General features: G+C 32.5%; 2 protein-coding genes across 7 annotated transcripts; one reads left to right on the plus strand and one right to left on the minus strand.

Moving 5' to 3' along the window:
- Positions 1–1,165: 1,165 nt before the first annotated feature.
- LOC127248345 (BTB/POZ domain-containing protein At2g30600) lies at positions 1,166–21,727 on the plus strand. Of its 6 annotated transcripts, none has more exons than XM_051270635.1 (14): positions 1,166–1,426; positions 1,527–1,596; positions 2,931–2,997; positions 16,549–17,381; positions 17,836–18,165; positions 18,415–18,642; positions 18,969–19,130; positions 19,279–19,491; positions 19,588–19,635; positions 19,712–19,770; positions 19,936–20,065; positions 20,146–20,220; positions 20,466–20,546; positions 21,217–21,727. In XM_051270635.1, exons 4-14 carry the CDS (start codon positions 16,557–16,559, stop codon positions 21,502–21,504), a joined length of 2,439 nt encoding a protein of 812 aa, XP_051126592.1. In that variant the 5' UTR covers positions 1,166–1,426; positions 1,527–1,596; positions 2,931–2,997; positions 16,549–16,556; the 3' UTR covers positions 21,505–21,727. The 6 variants fall into 6 exon arrangements, with proteins under 6 accessions (XP_051126592.1, XP_051126593.1, XP_051126595.1 ...); XM_051270636.1 differs by having other exon boundaries at positions 1,527–1,590; XM_051270638.1 differs by having other exon boundaries at positions 1,527–1,564.
- On the minus strand, positions 3,545–6,867 carry LOC127248349 (catalase-2). Its single transcript, XM_051270641.1, has 8 exons — positions 6,681–6,867; positions 6,365–6,461; positions 5,394–5,671; positions 4,532–5,308; positions 4,336–4,425; positions 4,075–4,142; positions 3,883–3,976; positions 3,545–3,772 (listed from the first exon to the last, which is right to left on the minus strand). Exons 1-8 carry the CDS (start codon positions 6,693–6,695, stop codon positions 3,713–3,715), a joined length of 1,479 nt encoding a protein of 492 aa, XP_051126598.1. The 5' UTR covers positions 6,696–6,867; the 3' UTR covers positions 3,545–3,712.
- Positions 21,728–21,861: the final 134 nt, after the last annotated feature.

Consider the following 21,861-nt stretch of genomic DNA (forward strand, 5'->3'; position numbering starts at 1 on the left):
TATGATATAAAAAATGTAAATATTGAATTTAGATTTTTTTTAATCTTTAATTACATATTATTAGTATTTTTTTTTCAGGAAAAAAAAAAATCAGCAGTAATTCTACTTACGTATTTGAATAATACTCCATATTTTGATTTATTTCATGAATAATATTCTTTCCATTCCATGTATTTATATAAGTTTTTGTACAAATATCATTATATTAGTATTAGAAGACATTAGTAGAAATATTTTTGTCATTTTTTCTTATTTTGTAATATATTAATATGATAATTAATATTTAAATATTAACGTGCAAAAATTAAATAAATATTTAGTTACATAACAAAAGAAGTAGTATTATTGAAAGTATATTGGACGAACCAGGGCCAACAATACCAATGTATTATTTGAATACATACGGCCGTGTTAATAAATAATAATGTCAACATTGTTAAATGTGTTATATTGTATTTTTTTAAATAATATTTTTGAAGAATGATGTATGTTTATAACAATTAAAGTGAATATACTTTTATATTTATATAAATATTGTGTTATAATCTCTAAAATTTCACATTAACTATTTATTTATACAATGTTAGAAGTATTTTTTTTTTCTTCAAAATTTATTTATACAATGTTTAATTTCAAATGTATCCGACTCTATTATAAGTTTGGAAATTGAAAGTTTATTTCAAATTTAAAAATAATAAAAAAATTAAAATTAAAATATTTTATACTATAACATATTTACACAAAATATAAAATTAATTTAATAATTATAAATGAAAAAATGAAAAAGAAATAAAATGTTATGTTCATTTAAGACACACGAAACACCAGTTAATGGACAAATATAGATTCGATGGATGAAAGAAATAGAAGAGAACGTGCTTAATTTACTAAAATATCCCTCGAGGTCCACAGCCGACGCATAAGGTCAAAACCATCATTGTAAACAAAAGAATTCCGATCACTATGCGAAAATACAAAAATACCCTTGTAAATGTAAAGGGGTTAGAAAATCGTTGGAGGCGGCAAAATGGATATTCAATAATTTGTGGGGTGGAATGAAATATACACAAAATAGAGGGGCCCAACTCCAATTCAGTTATTTTATGTATTTTCTACTGTATTCCACGAAAAATATGTTCTATAAAATTCACCCCTTGGCTTCTTCCGATTCAGGCATTTTTAAAAAATATTTATTTATTTATTTTTCCTCAATCGCTCTCCATGTGATTGCATGGAAGCTATGTAACCGTTGATTGGATTCCTTTTTTTCTCTCTGTGTTCGGCGCACCTACTGTTCGACGAAATGTTTCTTCCGCTTTCCGCTCTGCAGAGTTCAATTGTTACTTGTATTCGGAGCAGTTTTTGCTTCTTCTTGTTTTTTTGGTGCATTTGGCGGAAGGAGTGAAATGAGAAGATGAAGTACAAGGTTTGGTCTGTTGTTTGAATGAATTTTTGTATTCAGTGGTGGAGAATTTTTAATTAGATAACAGCTCGGTTGATTTCTCTCTGTTTCTGGTGGCTTGCAGAACGAATGATCGAGTCCTTCATTTCGACCGGCATAGAGGTGCTGCGATAAACGTTTGATTAATGGTTGTGGTAATATTTTTATTTTTTTTGCAGTGAGATTATAGCATATGACTAAAATTTCAGATCTATTATTGTATAAGTTTTGGATTCTGTTTTAATATTAGAGCTAAATATGATCCGAATCCTTAGTCACTAACTAGCTAGATTAACTTCTTATCTGAAGCATTAATAGTCTTACGGAGTACGATCATAAGCTTTTCAAGCAATGTTTTGAAGATCTTCTGTTCTGAAATACTGCAAGAGGCTTTTATCGTGCACGATTTCACTGCGACAATTCATATATATTAGAGAGTTGTGATCCCCGGCTGTTTGATCGGAAGCTTTGAGAAGCTTTTGTTTATTGTGGACTATTTAGCGATGGCCTATAGTAGTTGGGGCAGATAAAGATCTTCTGAGTTTTGGTGTTGAGATATATTAGAATTTTTTATAAAGCTGAAGGAGTTGAGTTATAAAGATTAGATTAAATGGATAAATTTAAATTCTCAGTCTTAGATGTTAATTAGTCTTTTATTCTATTGGTGATTAGACAGTAAGGTAATAAAGTACTTAGAAATTTTTGGTTATTTAATAAATCTATTGATCTAAGTTTTTGATTCATAATGCTAGGCTACAATTATTCAACAGACAAAATCTGTTTAACGAAGTAAGACAACTTTTAAACTTGATTTGTTGAACAACATATAAACTTTTGTTAATTACATAGAGTTGCTTTCAACACTTGATCCAACCTGAACAGTTGATGTCCTTTACATCATCACAGGCAATGATCGTTTATATTGTAAATCATTCAAGCGCATACAGGATTGTTTCTGTTCATATTGATACTCTTTGAATGAACCTTCAATTCTCCACTAGCTTAAACATGCAGAATATGTTTAGAAATCAGCACTCTCACTGGTATGTAGCTTAAACATGTTGTTAGTCTCTATTTTGCCTCCTCTTAGAGACGGTAGCCATATCTTTACATCAGCATTTTCAACTTCCAGTACTTCTATAAGACTGCCCCTGAATGCCGCATAATGCTAAAATCCTCTATCCTTTGACAAATAGATGATGAAAACTGTTGTAATCAAATGATGGAGAATGGATTAGTGTTGATCCCATTGTGTATGGCAAATCCTGCTTAGAATCCTTGATCCTTTGAAAAATAAATGCATTGTTGTACTATACAGATCTCAAAACTTGATATACTTCTTTGTTCATCTTTGTTTAAAGCTACTGATTATTATATCCCAATTCTATTGTACTTCATATAGGCTTTTCATTAGGGTCTATTGCACTTTTATCTTCTTGGCAAAGCATGTGGTTGATCGATGAAAAAACACATTGTTGTCATGATACAGAAGAGAGAGTCTCGGGCTGTAGCTCCAAGATGCGTCTTCGTGGGTGACCGGCAACTACAACATACTTGTGAGTTCTCTCTATCCCTTGTGTACATTGATTTAAGAATCATATGATAATTACATAATAATGATTCCATGGCATGGTGAAACTTGTATAGGATAGTTGAATCTAAACCCATGTTAGGGAACAAATACAATAGATTTTGGTTGCTCCTTGACAAGAACACTAGCAGCTTATTCTCATAACCATATCTGGAAAGGATTTATTCACTAGATAAATCTACCAAATATTCTGAATCTAAAACATTTCAAAATATCCAAAAACACTGAAAATAACATAGATTCAAAATCTACAATTGATTTTTCAGATTTAAAAATTGATGCAAAATTCTCCAACAGGCCTGAGCAACCATGAATAAACTTCAACTCCAAACTACCTGTCATCTTAAGAAGATGAAAGGTCCTATAGCAACACAAGCCATAATATAAACCTTGGAACTCCCGATTTTTGGAAGAATGATAGAACAATCAACAAAAACCCAGTGATGCACCAATGATAAATAACTAGAGACCCACATTAATACTATGATAGCATTTGAACCATAGTGAGCAAATTTATAAGTAGAACAATCCCTCATTTATTGGCATCACAGTATATCGTCGCATAGATTACACAAAAGAGTCTGTTGTCACAAATTGCACACAACGAAAACTCTCGAATTCCAAACACATGAGATCACCTCTATCCACATAGCCCTTGCTCTGCAGGTTTCTCATGATCTTCACATCATTGGCTTGACATTCATACGAGAAGCTAGTTTCTGACCAAGAGACTTGTCAGCCTGCATCACAAATTTAAAGCAGGTCAGTATAGTATGAATTTTGCACTTTAATTTGCATTGATTCTCAACATCACAGCAAATATAGAGCATTTCAAGTATATCTATCATACCTGAGTCCAGTATGAAATCCAGATAGCTCGGATTTCATGAGTGAGACGAGGGTCAGATAAAGCATCAATCCATCGTTTAATAAATCTCTCTTGCCTGAACAAGAATTACGAGAAAAAAACATGAAACTTACTCTTCCTGTTCAAAAACCTAAAAAACATATGTTTCTTAAAACATTGCCGGTTCTAAGGTACCTGGCTGGATCAAAGGATCTGTATCTCTCTCCTGGCTGCTTGAAGTTATTCTCCTTCTCGATGCAGATCTAATAATCAACAAAGTATATAAAAATCAGGAGTCGTAACTTACTCATCTTAACAAGATTCTACATATACATAACAATCTTAGCCTTAGGTATCATTCCTGCTATGAGAGTCTATCTTAAACAATAGTTTAATTCTCTAGAAAAGAAGATATTGAACATCTACATAAATTTATGGTGAACTGAAACAACGTACCTTGTCACGTCTTCCAGACAATGTCACTGAGGGAATTGGGTACTTCTCAGCATGCCGACAAGGATCATACCTTGAAGGAAAATAGTTCACCTGTAAAAAAAAAAAAAAAAAAAAAGTCAGGCTAAAGGTGTCGATATAACAGAATACGAATGACAATTAATGTATGTAGTCTATTATTAAGTCCTAACTGAATTACCTCCTCATCCCTGTGCATAAAGTTCATGAACCCTTCATGGTGATTGTTGTGATGGGCACACTTAGGTGCATTAGCCGGGAGCTGCAAATAGTTTGGCCCCAGGCGGTGCCTCTGAGTGTCGGCATACGAAAAAATACGAGTTTGGAGCAGCTTGTCGTCAGAGTAGTAAATTCCAGGAACAATGATAGCAGGGCAAAATGCCAGTTGCTCATTCTCAGCAAAGAAATTATCGATGTTCTTGTTCAAAACCATCCGACCCACCGGCTGCAAAGGTAAGATGTCTTCAGGCCAGGTTTTGGTCACATCCAGGGGGTCGAAATCAAATCTGTCCTCATCCGCAGGATCGATGATCTGAATATAAAGCTTCCACTCGGGATAGTTGCCGGCTGCAATTGAGTCATACAGATCCTGAGTGGCGTGGCTGTGGTTACTTCCTCCGACCCGAATAGCTTCATCATCCAACAGGGATTTGACCCCACAAGTAGGCCTCCAGTGGAATTTCACATAGTGCACTTTCCCAGCTTTGTTGATTAGAGTGTAGGTGTTGACCCCCGACCCGTCCATGTGCCTGTAATCTTGAGGAATACCAACATCATCGAATAAGAAACTGAACATATGCAGACTCTCGGGATGGTGGGAGAAGAAGTCCAAAATTCGCCAATTTTCTTGAATGTGGGACTTCGGGTTGGGTTTCAACGAGTGAACCATGTCCGGGAACTTCATCCCATCACGGATGAAGAAGACCGGGAAGTTGTTACCGACCAAATCGAAGTTACCCTGACAACCACAAAAGGGAGCCTCAAGAAATTAAGCATGAAAGAGTGTCCGAAGTACGGGTTTGTCATAAACATGACATCTATACCTCTCTAGTGTAGAATTTGACAGCAAATCCTCTAGGGTCCCGGAGAGTTTCGGGGCTTCCACGCTCATGGATGACGGTGGAGAACCGAACAATAACTGGTGTCTGAACTCCAGGAGCTCGGAGAAAATCAGCACAGGTGAGGTTAGAAATGTCGTGGGTAACTTCAAAGAAGCCCTTAGCACTAGCACCTCTAGCGTGGACAACACGCTCTGGAATCCTCTCGCGGTCGAAATTTGCTAGTTTCTCGACTAAGTGGTAATCTTCAAGGAGGATTGGCCCTGTAGTTACACCAGCACTTCATTAGATCAACCAAATGCAAGTAACTTCAAGAAAACTAGTGTGTCTGATTAGTGTTTATAATTCTAGATGTTTTTGTTGTTATGTGTTGTACTGGATTAGAATTAGTGATCGAATAACAAACACAGAGATACACGAAGAAACGAAAAACGGATTTATGAGGATACATCGGACGGACTCAATCCGATACGAACTCAAAAGCCCAATACTGCATACCTTTGAGCCGGGGGCCACTCTACGCCCCCGGACTTGGGCAAGGGGGACTTCTCCCCTTTTGAACCCCGACTCGCTGACCGGGCTGCGAGACCCGCGAAAAAGGCAGCGAGATAACAAATTAGATTTAAGGCATATCAATTTATGAACAAAAAAAAAAAATTTCAATCAAACTCCAATAGGTGAAGCAATCTCAACTATGGCGTATAGTTGAGTTAACCATTAAATAAATCTAGGAAAGGTTTGCCGCCGAATAACACATTCAATTACAAAAGGTTGCTTATGCATTCATTATAATCCTTGATTTGTATTAAATCTGATTTAGATCTCTCAATATCAGTATTCAGTAATCCAACATATAGCCTGATACATATAAATCGCTAATTCGATTCAACCTAAATCCGATCCAAATAACTTCGAATTGAAAGAAAAGAACTAAGAAAGAAAGAAAGAAACCACACCTCTGGTTCCAACAGTCAAGGAGTTGTTATTGTTCCACACCGGAGCTCCGGAGTTGGTGGTCATGAAAGGCGAATTGAACGCACTCGACGGACGGTGCTGCATCGCCATCAATCAATCAAACAACAAAAAACAAAACATCACAACATAATCAAACAAACACCAAAATATGCAAAAATCAAGCATCAATCGAATCAAAAGTGACAAAATCCAACGAAATCAATCTATTCAAAACCTAATCAGCATATGATCGGACGATCTTCGCATCTAAACCTGAAATCAGAAGATGACAGCAAATTGAGAGATTGAAATCGGTACCTTGTATGGATCCATGGTCGGAAGTTCCGAGAGAGAAATTGAAGAGAGGAGGAATTGGGCGTGTGGGTGGTGAGCGCCTTGCGAGTGCGGGGGGAAGTGTGGGTTTGTTTTATAGTCGGCGTGGTCTCATCGCTTCCAATATCGATCAATTTTACTTCAATCTTATCCACAATATTAAAATTTGATACCCAAAATGATTTTATAATGAAGTAGGTTCTAATAAAATTGTCTTAGATGCGTAGCGAAGGAAACAATGGCTGGTTCATTTTACTGGGGTTGGGGTCTATTTGTCGTGCCGGTATAGTCTAGCCGTATTTATTACATTTTCCATTCTTTCGAAATTACTAAATTATATATATATATATATTTATTTATATTACAAAAACTTATTTCAATATTAATTTTCTCCATTGTCTAGGCAAGTATATTATTATGTTTAACTAGGGTGTGTTTCATTTCTTCGAAAATAACAAATGAAACACATAATTTTTATTTTTTATATTATACTTTCTTCATCCAGCATGTTACATTTTTCATTTCTCTCCGTCCATATCATTTTCATTTCTTGAAGATGTATTACGCTTTAATAATATTTAAAAATTTCAAATTTTTAATATTTTAACTATAGTAATTAATTATTTTAATTTTAAAATATAATTATTTTTATTATATTATAATTACTTCTACTAATACATTTTTAATTGTTGATTAAACATACCTCTTCGAAATTCTCGTGACTACCGTGACATTAAAACATAGTACTAATAATCAATTTTATATTCAAAACATTATATCAATACTTATTTATATAGCATCATACTATTATTGAAATTCAAATTTTTTATCGTGCAAATTTCAGTTCAAAATTTAAACCCCCAAACAAACACACCCTAGTGGGTACTCGAAGAACGACAATTGCAAAGTTCTTCGTTGCTAAGAAAACAAACGTCAATGCAACTTAAAATGAAGGTAGTGTGTTGTTCAAGAACACAAGGGTTAAGAATAATAAAATTTGGATTAAGAATATGTTTTATGAAATATAAATATAAATTGATCTTTGAATGTATAATTCAATTTTAATATAATATAAATATAAAAATAAAAATAAAAAATAAATATTTAAATTTACTAATAATGCACTTAGGAGTAGTGATTGGATTTAGATCATTAGGAAAATAAAGTTGGAATATTTATATCATAAAACAGAACATAGAAACACCAGTGTCATTTTGAAAGTGCGTAATAAAGAAATAAGAACAAAGATTATTAAAAGAACGGATTCATGAGAGTAACAAAAATGATATTATACCAAAGTGTCTATACATTTTTTATTTAATTTCTACTATTTAATTATCAACATTGTTTATAACATATAAATAAATAACTTTTTGAATTTTTTTTAAAAAATATTACATTTATTAATTATTTTATATCTTATATGAAAATAATAGTACTTGTGTTACAATAATATTGTTAAAAGCATGATTTGATAAAGAAAAGGACACAAAAATCTGTCGGAAAACTCATCTCATTTAAATGATGAATTATGTTGAACAAGAAATCTAAAATAGTGATGGGATTGTTGTGGTTGTGGGGTCTTTGTCTTTTCACAATATTTTAACGTGGTGTCCTTTTATTTTTGTTCGATTTAAATATCAACCCTCACATAATCTTATTTATATCTACATAGATTATATTACCTATTAGGAAGCTCGATTTACTTTGAAAATTTTATTTTTTATATAAATTTTTTTAACTACTTATGAAATATATTATTTTATTTTATAAAACATCAAATTTATATTATCATTTATGCCAAATAAATAAATAAATCACTAAATAAGCACGAGGTACGTTTTGTAACTTTTTTTTGTATATATATATATTTATTGTTCATTACTTACATTCTTAAAGATTTAGGTCTAATCTCATTTGGCACACCAGTGTGCGATATATATATATATATATATATATAAGAAAATAAATAGTTACATAATTCTTCGGGTATAATGCTGCCGAATTGTCAAATTTTGTGATGATTTGCTAATTATTTTAAATTAATATATTAATTTAATAATATATTTTTTGTTTGATCATAATTTTTACTTGCATCAATTGAATTTACTAGCTTATTCTAATCAACACATTATTGATTGGATCAAATCAATACCAATAGCCATATGTCACCTTGTAAATTACACTCCTTCCATCCCAAAAGATTTGTCTTGTTTTTGCATTTTCGTCCGTTCAAAAATAATTGTCTTGTTTCATTATTTAGTAGTTGTGGTCCCCACTTTTTATAATAAAATTATTCCAACTTTTTCAATACTACCCATAATTATTACTCTAACATACTCTTTAAAATCCTTGAAAAGCAAGGGAATTATAGTAATTTATATTCTACTTTATACCCACTTTCAATTAAATACTATTATTTCTTAATTCTCGTATCAACTCTCAATAAGACATTTTTTTTTGGGACGGAGAGAGTATTAAATATCTCTTTACTCATACTAAAACAAAACTTCAAGTACACCTCTCAATATTAAAGGTTTACTGGGTGGACATAGTTCGAATATTTGCAAATATGCAGGTATTTAATATTTGAATCAAACTAAATAAATACCCAAAATCACAATTTGTATCCTAATAAAACATTTTGGTTAACCGAAAATATTTGCAAATAATTTGAATCGAACCAAAAAAAAAATTAAAATTCTAATTAAATAAAAATATTTGCAAATATTTCAAATAACCGAAATCGAACCAAATATAATTATTAATATAAATCTTAAAATATAATAATATAAATATATTCGATTTGGTTAACCGAATCGAACTGAACAAATATCAAATATGTAATATTTGTATTCAAATCAAATTTATTCGATTAACCAAAAATTCGATTAGGTTCAGCGGTTCGAAGGTTTGATTCAATTTTCTGCACCCCTATTTATTTATATGTTTTCCATACATATTTTTATATTATTTAATATGATTTATATTTTTACTTAAACTATATAATTTTAATTAATATTTTATTTAAAAATTAAATACTAATATAAAGAAAATAATAATAATAATGAGTAAGCAAACAAAAATGAGCTAAATAGTACTCCGTATGATCTAATATCTATGTCATTGTATATGAGGAGGTGGTTTGTTATCCAGTAGAGGATGGACTCTACTGCGCACTGATATGGGCGCGATACGTGGGCTAATTATATTTCGCCACGTATCGATGACCTCGATTTGCGTGGTATAGATAAATAGGATCTTATTAATTAATGGGTATTTTGGAGGGATATACGAGGCCAAGTGTGAACGCTAAAATATGCCGTTTGCATTTTTGCCTGGGGACCAAAATCTCCGGGCCCACAACAACAACATCAGTTTTCCCCGTTATTTACGGGTTTGTATGGTTTTGTACTCCTATTTAAAATCCAACATTTTTTACATTACAATTTAAAAGAATTTACAGTAAAAATTATAAAAATATTGCACAAATTAAAATATTATTAAATTCAAATATTCAAATTATTTTTTATCGTACAAACCAAATAGTCTTTTATAGTTTTAAATTTATTTCCATATTTTTTCTAAAAAAATCTAATATCTTATTTTGTGAGTTTTAGCAGATGTTTTAACTATTGGATCTTTTTTTTTTTAATATATCAAATTAAATAATTATTTTTTATTTTTATAATATAATACTCCTTTAATTCTTTAACAATTTATTTATTTTTACATTTTGGTCCGTCTCATTATTCAATTTTTTTTTTAGTAATTATACTATCTACTTAGTATTACAAATATCCTCTCAATTTATAATATATTATACAAATGTTACCTTTGTATTATACAATACTAATAAGGTTAATTTAGTCTTTTTATCTTTATTTATACTATATTCCAATATAATACTAATATTTCTACGTTCAAAACATCAAATCACATATTTATATCAAATCAAACAACTATTCAAATTCAATTTTTTACAATTAATAATTCAAATCCAAAAACCCAAATCCACAGATAAACACATCCTACATTTTTACTACTCCGTCTCAAGATAATTAATTTTTTTTATTAGTGACACAATATTAAAATAATAATTATTAATCAATTTATAATATTGAATTATAATATTATTTTATTATTTTTTATATAATTAATATTATTGACAGTTTTAAAATAAATTTAATATATATAATAAAAAAATTAAAAATATGTATTTAAATTTTTTAAAAGTTATATCCTATTAAAAAATAAAATTGTTGAGGCCGATTTTCAACTATAAAAAGTAAAATTCGAAAATATAAATTATCTTCGAATTTGATAAAATAAATGCCTGAGATTAAACATCTCTAAACACTATACAATACATAAATAAACGAAAATAAATACTACAGACTGAAAAAGTATCCCAAAAGAAATTCCAGTGAATTTGATGTCGATTGAAGATGGGTTTTTTAGATCATGAACAGACTTATTTAAAATCTATGTTAACCGCCACAATCCAAGTCGTGCCTTCATATCCGCTCGCCGGTTATAACTTCTCACAACTGTCTGGGAACTATTTTTCGTCCGACCAGCACACCTGCTGCTACGGCCAAAAGAGGAAGTAAGGCAAAGAAACGTTTTGAACCGTCGTCTGGTCGATTACAGCAACCGCTATCAACTGCCCACCAATTCCTCCTCCATTGACACGTGTCTTAACCGTCTTGCCAACCGCTCATGCCAATTACAGGACTTAACTGGTTTGACCGACTGTCTCAGGGCACCTTACCTCCTTAAATTGACGGCTAGTACTCAACTGCCCAACATACTTTAGACGGACTGCATGCCGACCGACTGAACCTACCGCATAACCCAACAATTGACCAACCCACTAATCCAGATACTAGCTGGTTGCTAGACCAAACGATTCATTGGTCACCCTATCAAGCGACCACCCTCTGGTCCCTTAAATTGGCTGAACAACCATTCGTTCAAACGATTCATTAGTCGCCCAATCAAGCGACCACCATCTAGTCCCTTCACTCGGCTGAACAACCATTCGTTCAGACGATTCATTGGTTGCCCAATCAAGCGACCAACTGACCGTCCTTTCAAGCAACTGAACTACTGTTTTGACCAAGTGACCGGCTAATCGATCGGGCGATTAACAGGTTGCTTAGTTAAGCGACCAACCAACAGACCTTTTCTTAGCCCGACCAACTAACATACCTTTCATTTCGTCCGACCTCCGCATCGGCCGTCTCATCCTTCTTCGCCCAACTTCCTCTTTCGACCTACCTCCGTATCGGCCGTCTCATCCTTCTTCGCCCGACTTCCTCTTTTGACCGACCTCTGTATCGGCCGTCTCATCCTTCTTCTTTGCCCGACCTTATCCTGTCCGACCTCCGTGTCTGTTGATACTTCTTTTTGCCCGACCTTATCTTGTCCGACCTCCGTGTCTGCCGATACATCTTCTTTGCCCGACCTCCGCATCAGGTCTCTTGAACTATACATCAATCTAATTTTGTAAGCCCAATACATTATTATTATTATTATTATTTTTTGTACTCAACAAATATATATATATATATACCATATAAATATCAAATTTATCTTGCTTGCAAACTATTATATTCATCCAAAAGTTTATCCACGGAACACTTGAAGAATCCCGACTGCAGGACGTCTTAATAATCGGCTACATCAAATTTACACACTTATAAAATACCTCAAAGTTCACAGTGAATTAGGAATTTCATCAAACAGATTGAAGGCAATAAGACATGGACAACAAATTTCATGATCAGTATGCCAGATTATTACTTTTTTGTTATTATTATTTTTTTTCATCATTTTTAATAAATAAATATTTTTTTTAAAAAAAAAATACAAATTTTAATCACATTCCATCTGAACAAAATACGACTGTGTTTAGAAAAATACAATATTCTCATCAAACACAAATTCATAGTCTCAGACTCATCGTCAAGACACCTCCATTGATTCCATAAAATATAATTAACGTTTTTAAGGATTTTCGTTTGCGGATAAATAATTAATGGTTATCTTTTCTAACGATATTCGAGCCTTTAAGTGAAACGCTTATTTTGCATCCGATATAGTATCATAGTTTAGACTAAATCTCAAATTCGAGTCCTACCGGCATATGCATATTCAAATTTACTGGAGTATTATAAGTAATTCAAAATCTGTAAATTAAATAAATGTAATTTTTTATATTTAAACTAAAATTAATTCTTTATAATTTTTATAGGATCACTTTTGATTTTTTCTTTTTCAATATATATTCTTATAAAAAACAATTTAAGTATATTTTAATTTAGACATTGTACATAAAGGTGGCAAATTAGTCAGTCTGTTTTTCGGTATTGGCCCAGCCCAATAATATTTTTGGATCGGACCGACACACTCAATTTTAAATTGGGAGGTTTGAATATTCAGGCCCCAGTACGGCTCCAAGATTATATTTTTATTTTGGGAAAAAATTATTTTTGGTTCCAATATAACCAAAATTAATCAATTTTTGTCACAATATAAATTTTTTTATTAATTTAGGTCCCAATATAATAAAAACTCATCATTTTTGTCCCAATATAACCAAAACTCATCATTTTTTGTCCAAATATAATTTTTTTTTTAATCAATTTTAGTTCCAATATAACCAAAATTCATCATTTTTTGTCTCAATATATATATATATATATATTTTTTTTTATCAATTTTAGTCCCAATATAACCAAAATTCATCATTTTTTGTCCTAATATAAAATTTTTATCAATTTTAGTCTAAATATAACAAAAATTCATCATTTTTTGTCGCAATATAATCAAACTTTATCTTTTTTTTTCCTGTCCCACCGTCAACCAACCAACACAAAATGTTGATGTGAAAAGAAATCAAACCTTATATTTATATTTGAAGAAATTGCACAATCTTGCAAATCCACGTCGATATTTTTCGTCGATTTGTTGACGGTGAGAAAAAAAAAAGATAAGGTTTGATTATATTGAGAAGAAAAATGATGAGTTTTGGTTATATTAGGACTAAAATTGATAAAAAATTTATATTGAAACAAAAAATGATAAGTTTTGGTTATATTGATACTAAATCGATAAGATTTCTATATTGAAACCAAAATTGATGAATTTTAATTATATTGAAACAAAAAATAATTTTTTCATTTTTATTTTTTATATAACTTTATTTATTAAATATATTTAAAAATTATTTTCTAAAAAAATTATATTTAATTTACAAATTGGATCGGGTCAAGAACACCCGCCTTGATAGTCTTAGGCACAACCTGATAACTCGAGTCGGACACAATAAAAACTTTTTTAACCTTTTTTTTTTTTTTTTTTTTTTAAGCCCAGACATTTTTTTCGTGTTAGAAATTCTGATGTAATTGTACATGCAAAACCCTAAAGAAACACATGCTTTGTTTGTCAACAATTGTTTTCAATTGCAATTCTCCAAAAATAATACTATCTCCGTCTCACAATAGCTGTCTTGGTCACCGTAGACATGAGAATTTAGGGTAAATATAATTAGTATATAGTAAAAATGTATTAGTAAAAATAATTTATTTATAATATAAATGATTATAAATTAAAATTAAAATAACTAATTAATTTAATTAAAATTTAAAAAATATTAATTAGAAAAATTGAAAAAAAGATTAAAATGAATAATTATTTTCTAAAAAAAAAAAGTGACATGAGATGTGAGACGAAGAAAGTAATAAACAGTATAAAATATTTTTTTATAAAAATTTAGAAGTAAAAAAAAAATCAAATACTCATGAAAACAATTAAAAAATTAATATATTCAACTTAAAATAATATATTTTATCTATTTTTTTACACAATTTATAGTATTATATACCAAAAATTAATTTATCAAAAAAACTGTGGGCGAAACGAAGCCACAAAATCCCCATTTTATGTACCAAACCACATCCACATCCTTAAGTGCAACCTTAATAATCGCAAATTGATTTGACAATACATTAACGACAAAACAAAACAAAACAAAAGAGTGAACCCACCCATCCGCCACGCGTACCACGTGACGCCACGTGGCAGAACTTCCTCAGGTCTGCGTATTCACTCCCAAAATATCTAATTCAACGAATGGGCAGCGATGTTCTAGACTCTTCCTTGCTTACTCCAATCCACGCAAGCAAGCAAGCAATAATCTATCATACATATCCGATTCCCGCACCACTCCCACTTTCGAATTCTGCAATGACCGCGGAAATCTCAAGAATCACGAGACCAAGTCACGGAACAGCACTAAAAGTTCGGGGCAAAATTGATTTTATTTTTTTTATTAATTCAATATATATATTTTTTATTTATAGTACATTGCAGTAAAATATAAAATAAAATTAAAAAATTTTAATAAAATTATATAAAATTTAATATTTTTTTACTATAAAAAAATAAAATTTAAAGACTAAAAAATATAAATCAATATACATTTGGATAAAATTTTTATAAAATAAAAAATTAATATTAACAAATTAAAAGTATATATATATATATATTTTATTTTATATTAAAAGATACATATATTTTGACTGCCTGGGAGTCAGTACCACCTAGCCTTCCGCCCCTGATCACGATCTGATCTGAACTTGTCATTGCGAATCAACTCTATTTATTTCACCGTATCATATTCATATGATCATATCCATTAATTCGAGATCATATTTCAATCGGATCTTCAGCTTTGGCATTTTCGCATGTGCTCGCGGCTGTTTTTGTATGTTATCTGAATGATTTTTTCATTGTTGACGTGTTGTTTATCGATAATTTATTTGTTTCTCGTATTCGAAGATATTTTTTTGGTGATTGGATCAGAGTGTGGTGTAGGATTCGTTCAACTTGTACAGGGATTGGATATTTGCAGTAATTTCTGTGGGGCTTAGGGCTTTTAATTTTATTTATCATTTTTTTGCTGGAGTTGGCAGTCTTCTGGAAATTTCAGGATATATATATATATAAATCGGAAAAGGATAAGGACAATGAAAATGAAGATCTTTTTATGCCCATTTTTTCCTTTCAGATGATAGTGTAATTTCTGTCATGATTTTGTCTGATATTTTTAGTGATCTCTGTCAACTCCTATAAATTCTGGTCCTCTTGTGGGCTTGGTGCTTTCAATTATTAGACTGAATTATAATAGAGGATCGATCTAAGTACAATTCCCTTATCCACTTTTGGGTTTCGTGAGTTCTGAGGTTTGTAGTCTTTCTGCAATCACTTCTGTAACTAAGACTGTTAAATCTACTGAATATTTCTTGGTGTGTACATGTAAAAAACATTGATAAATGGTTCGACTAGTATGGTTCTGTGTCTGCTAAAACCTTAAAATCTATTCCAAGTATGGTATGGATGAATTTAAATTGTTTATATGTCTTAAGAATCTGGATATTTTTGTTCATGGAATCCTTCTAGCTTGTGTTTTGTTCTGCACTTGATTTCTTTCTGTGAAAGGGATTTCTTAATAATTTTTTTTTTTGGATGAGGATTTAGTGTTTACTGCTTATAAGGTTTATGAAATACATACCCTAGAAGAATAGTAGTGATCAGTGAAATACCTTTTTTTGATCTTTTGGAAGGTGACTGCCCAAAAACAACTGTGTACTCTTTTCTTTCCCTGGTTGATGGTTTATGTTACTTCCCGGCATGTGATATGCTAAAATGGATAGCTCCTTACTTTCCTTGTTAGATGTGCCATTGATTATTCTTAATTTGAATGAGTTTGTATGTTGCTCATATATGGGACAATTACTTGATCTACATTCTCGGGTTGTAGTTATAGAATGTGATTGTTTTGCAGAGATTTCCATGGCAATTACTGAAACACATTGCTCAAACATAATGGAGAAAAAGAAAAAGAATTTTCTTACTGTAGCTCCCTTTGAATGTGCTTGGCATGATGAATTGAGATTTAAGGAAGCTGGTAGAGGCTGTGTGGCCTTTGATGCCTTTGCCCACAATGATGTTACAATTGTCTTCAGGGAAACAGCAGGCAGTCAACATTATCATTATAAAAAGGATAACAGTCCACATTACACAGTGATTATTGGTAGCCATAGAAACAAGAGATTGAATATCGAGGTTAGTGGAAAAACTGTTGTGGATGTTGCTGGGGTTGATCTACATTGTTCTTCAACATTTCAAAGTTATTGGATCAGCATATACGATGGGTTGATAAGTATTGGCAAAGGGAGGTATCCTTTCCAGAATCTTGTCTTTCAGTGGCTGGATTCAAACCCCAATTGCAGTGTTCAGTATATTGGGCTTAGCAGTTGGGACAGACACGTAGGATATCGAAATGTTAATGTGATGCCCCTCACACAAAACCACATCTCTCTCTGGAAGCATGTTGAATGCAGTGAATTTGGCAGTATGGAAGATTCTGATGATGAAGGATTGGAAGAAGATAGTGGGGATTATGAGAACTGGGGACTTGAGAATTTTCTAGAGAATTGGGAACTATCTGATGTGTTTTTCATTGTTGGAAGGGAGGAAAGGGCTGTGCCAGCACATAAAGTTGTATTGGCTGCTGCAGGAAACTTTAATTTGAGCGAAGATTGCATACACCTTCAAGATGTTTGCTACCCTATATTCCATGCACTTCTTGAATATATCTATACAGGGAAAACCAAGGTCAGTTGCAGGTGTTACTTTGTGTTTTTATTTTGACACCTGCCATATAATTCTCATTATCTTTCTAGTTGCATTCGTCAATTAAATGCAATACTATAAGAAATAAGAGCCAGAAGAAGATCTTAAGGGCACTGATCATCGTCGTGTGGGGATGTGTATCTAAATAATAATATGGGATATCATCATCAAGATGCAAGGGCAGATATAACTCCTTTTTCAGCAATTTGAATTCTTCCATCTTTTCACCTTCTACTTTAATGATTGTATTATTTTAGCTGGATGCTGATGGTGAACCTGAACATTACATGTTATTGGGCAAGCTGTTACCCGTTGCTGTAGAATTTCTACTAACAAATCTGACCTACGGCTATCACAAATCAGCAATATACTTTGTAATGTTGATTTTTGCTTATGTATATTTATCTAACACTTCTTGTTTGCATCTCCGATGCAGGTTCCTGAATCACATCTCTCTTCTTTGAAAGCTCTGAGCTTAAGATTTGAAGTATGTACTATTGCAAAACAGTGTGATGAAATGATGGAGCGCTTTAAACTGAATAAGAAACTCTTCGAATCCGGGAATGCAGTAGAGATATCATTTCCAAGTTACCGTCTCAATTGTCATACTCTGTTTCCAAGCAAGTTACCTATCGATGTCAAACGACTTAATGACTTACGCAACAGCGGAAAGTACAGTGATGTAGAGCTTTATGTTGAAGGCTGTGGTCTACTTTCACAATCACATAGAATCATCCTTGGCTTATGGAGTGTTGCTTTTACAAAGGTAGGAAAATATCTGAGACACCTTTTTGCCCTGTTATAGGTTCTTATCTCTATGACGGATGTTGAGAGGTACAACGAGCTTCCTTATAAAATTCTATAGTGTTTACTATCAAATTTGATAGAACCATATAGAAGTTAGAAGACATTACTAGTAAACAGCATCTGGAATGGATTTTGGAATATCTACAATATGATTGGTATGCTTAATTATGGTGGGAGGGTTGATGATGTGATGTATTTTTGGGCACAGATGTTCACGAATGGAATGACAGAGAGTATGTCCACAAAAATCTGCTTGAGGGATGTATGCTATGATACATTCAAGATCATGCTGGATTTCATGTATACTGGAGAAGTTAATGAAGATGTTGCCGACAATGATATCTTTTTACTTCAGCTTCTTCTATTGGCAGATCAGTTTGGTGTTTCTCTTCTCCATCAAGAATGTTGTAAAAGGCTCCTAGAGCACCTTTCCGAGGTAACATTGTACCTGTTTTTGTTGAAATGTTATACATATCCCCTGTTAGTTTCTCATTGAACTAGTTCTTGATTTTGGAATGGGTAGAAAAAAGAATGGGAGAAAATGGTGCAGTATCGAACACACAGAACCAAGTTATGAAAATAAATATGAAATATTGATACCTTTCATCTCTATATATTATATGCAGGGATGGAGTTCTAGTGGAGGAAGGTGATACCAAGTTTTTCTAATATGACAAAGTTAAATGGACGAGGCAGCGGACAATTTTGGCACAGTGTTTAGGTCGTTAATTGTTATCGCCTAACTTCTGAAATTTGTTGCAGGACTCTGTTTGCGAAACTTTGCAAGTGATTTCATCCATTCCTGCATGTAAATTGATCGAAGAAAGATGCGAGAGAAAATTCTCTATGCATTTTGATTATTGTACATCTGCCAGCATCGACTTTGTCTTGTTGGACGAAGCTACATTTAGGAATATTCTTCAGGTGACCGATTAACCATATACGAGCTTCCATTTACAGTTTCTCATTAAATATATATACCTTCACTACGTAGATAATCATATATAAAAAGATAATACTATGTTACAAGAATATTCGTTGCAAGCCTTAAGTCTGCAGTTGTTCTTTGCAGCATCCTGAGTTGACAGTAACTTCCGAAGAGCGAGTCCTCGTTGCTATCTTACTTTGGTGTTGCAAAGCAGAGGAATTGTTTGGATGGGATAGAATAGATGAAATGTTACTAAATACAACAGCTGAGGTACTTTTCGGTGACAGGCTCTACTCACTTGAGGAATTTTTAAATCTTGTACGGTTTCCATTGCTTCCGCATCCAGTACTTCAAAAGGTATTTCATATATTCACAATTATATTAAACTATAAACCGTGTGCACGATAATCAGTTCAACCATTTACTTAGCATCAAAATTTTCATAAATTCCAGTTAGAGAGAAGTAATCTTAGCCTGCACCTGCCATCTTTCAATCATCTGGTACGTTAAAGTACATAAAAAATATCTACCCGAAAGTCCCCTTGAACAGTCACTTATTTCCACCCATTTTCAACAGGTGAAAGACGCCATCAATTATCAGGCATTTGGACTCTCCGGACCTGAGAAAGACTTGAGGTAAGCTTACTGATCATTCCCTTATTTTCTTTATCAATGTTCTTGCGCAGGAGTCATTTTGATTAAAAAATATAGCTTGCCTGTGTCACAATGAACAAATGAAAAAAAAATTACATTTTTGATAACATCAGTAGTAATTGGCGGTGATCAACTTTTGTTTCTTAGTAAATTTCGGCACCGAAGATCGAGTTTCAAGGAACTCCAGTACATATGTGATGGAGATAGCAACGGTGTGCTGTACTTTGTTGGCACATCCTATGGAGAGCATCAGTGGGTGAATCCCGTATTATGCAAGGTAAACTTGTAGCTTCTCTTGTTTTTTTTTTTTTCGCCACTCAATTAAAAAATATGAAGGGTTGATTTTTCCAACTGCAGAAAGTAACCATTACAGCAAGCAGCCCACTTTCCAGATTCACCGATCCTAAGGTTTTAGTCTCTCGCTGTTATCAGGTACTGCATTTTCCACCCAAGAACGGAGAACTACCTGTGTTAGGTTTAGGTTTTTAATATAATGTTATAAATCGATCATGGGTGGTGGATGCTATGCTTTGGTAGAAAATAAGTAGCTTTATGTGTTTTGGAGAGATATAAGATTCTAATATGTATCGTATAATACGGTAAAAGTATATAAAACACTCGTAAGAACCACCTTAATTACATATTGAATATTAATACAAATTCCCGTCGTGTCTTAGGGCATGTCCTTCGCTGGTCCAAGGCTAGAAGATGGAAGAAACACCGCATGGTGGATGGTTGACATCGGCCAAGGCCATCAGGTTTGTCCGCTCTAACATCGACAATCTGATTTCATTTGAACTCAAAGATGCAATATTTATTAAATTCCGTACAAAAAATATATAACCTGAATAGCTACTATAAGGTGCATGTTAACATAACACAAATACAAAATTTAAAAACACATGGTAATAGTTCTCATAGTATATTGTTTAGCATAAGATCTATGTTATGTTATGGTATCACTTATATATTATATGAACGCCCTAATTAGGTTTCACATAGAATGTGCTCTAGGGTTAATCAGCACCGGACTAATCAACATTCTAACCGGCCCGTGTATGATATTTTTGTATGTAAAGATTATTTTTACTTCTATGATATATAAAGTTATTACGAGGATATTGATGCAAATAAGTATAAAGCGGGTCCATATTTACTAAAAAAAAAAAAAGATACTCTTTTGGCGGACAATAAAAAATGACAACTTTTGAAGTGGGCGAAGAAAGTATTATATATAACTTTTGCTGCATAATTCACTCGTAAAAGAACATACACAAAATATGTACGACACTATGAATTCGTCGAAAAGCTTACCACAAATTTAATGTTCTCATTTCGTTCATAATAAATCTAAATTACGTGGATAATTTACTCGCGGACTATAGACACAATTCATCTTACAAATATACGCCCGTTTCTGTCCTGCAGTTAATGTGCAACTATTACACGCTGAGGCAGGACGGGTCGAGGTCTTTCATCCGGGACTGGAGCTTACAGGGCTCGATGGATGGCCACAACTGGACCAACCTTAGAGTGCACGAGAGAGACGAGACCATCTGCAAGCCGGGGCAATTTGCATCATGGCCAATCATCGGCCCCAATGCCTTGTTGCCCTTCAGGTACTTCCGGGTCGTGCTGAATGCACCTACAACAGATTCCACCAATCCGTGGTGCTTCAGCACGTGCTTCCTCGAACTCTACGGCTACTTCCGGTAGCCTGCCGGTCGCCGGAATCCTACTCCGGTGACCCCTTGGGTTTGAGTATAGTTTTGAAATAAGGAGCAATCCAATACAGTTTGTGTTATGGGAAAATAATGAGCAGTGATGGGTAAGAGTAGGAAATTGGTTTTGAATTGGGATAAAAACACTACTTAGTGGCAATCCTACATCACCTATGATTATTATTATTATTTTGAGTAAAAATTAATTTTAGTTCCAATCACACCTCTTTTTTTTTTTTTTTATAATTTTATTAAAAAAAATTATCAAAATTAATCCTATACAAAAATTAAATTATTATTTAGTCCCACCTTTAAATTTTAACATAATAAGCTGATATAATCATAACGAAAT

This window comes from Andrographis paniculata, unplaced genomic scaffold (assembly GCF_009805555.1).
Source record: "Andrographis paniculata isolate CXL003 unplaced genomic scaffold, ASM980555v1 Contig33END, whole genome shotgun sequence".
Taxonomy (NCBI): Eukaryota; Viridiplantae; Streptophyta; class Magnoliopsida; order Lamiales; family Acanthaceae; genus Andrographis; species Andrographis paniculata.

What these genes read in the sequence shown, in the direction of transcription:
- LOC127248349 (XM_051270641.1), bottom strand. An exon ending in TTATGCACAGGGATGAGGAG is followed by an intron (nt 4,426 to 4,531) that starts GTAATTCAGTTA and finishes TTTTTTTTACAG; the next exon opens with GTGAACTATTTTCCTTCAAG. An exon ending in TGTCTGGAAGACGTGACAAG is followed by an intron (nt 4,143 to 4,335) that starts GTACGTTGTTTC and finishes GTTGATTATTAG; the next exon opens with ATCTGCATCGAGAAGGAGAA.
- LOC127248345 (XM_051270635.1), top strand. Translation starts at nt 16,557, where the DNA reads ATGGCAATTACTGAAACACATTGCTCAAACATAATGGAGAAAAAGAAA. An exon ending in TCTATACAGGGAAAACCAAG is followed by an intron (nt 17,382 to 17,835) that starts GTCAGTTGCAGG and finishes TCTCCGATGCAG; the next exon opens with GTTCCTGAATCACATCTCTC. An exon ending in CGCATCCAGTACTTCAAAAG is followed by an intron (nt 19,492 to 19,587) that starts GTATTTCATATA and finishes CATAAATTCCAG; the next exon opens with TTAGAGAGAAGTAATCTTAG.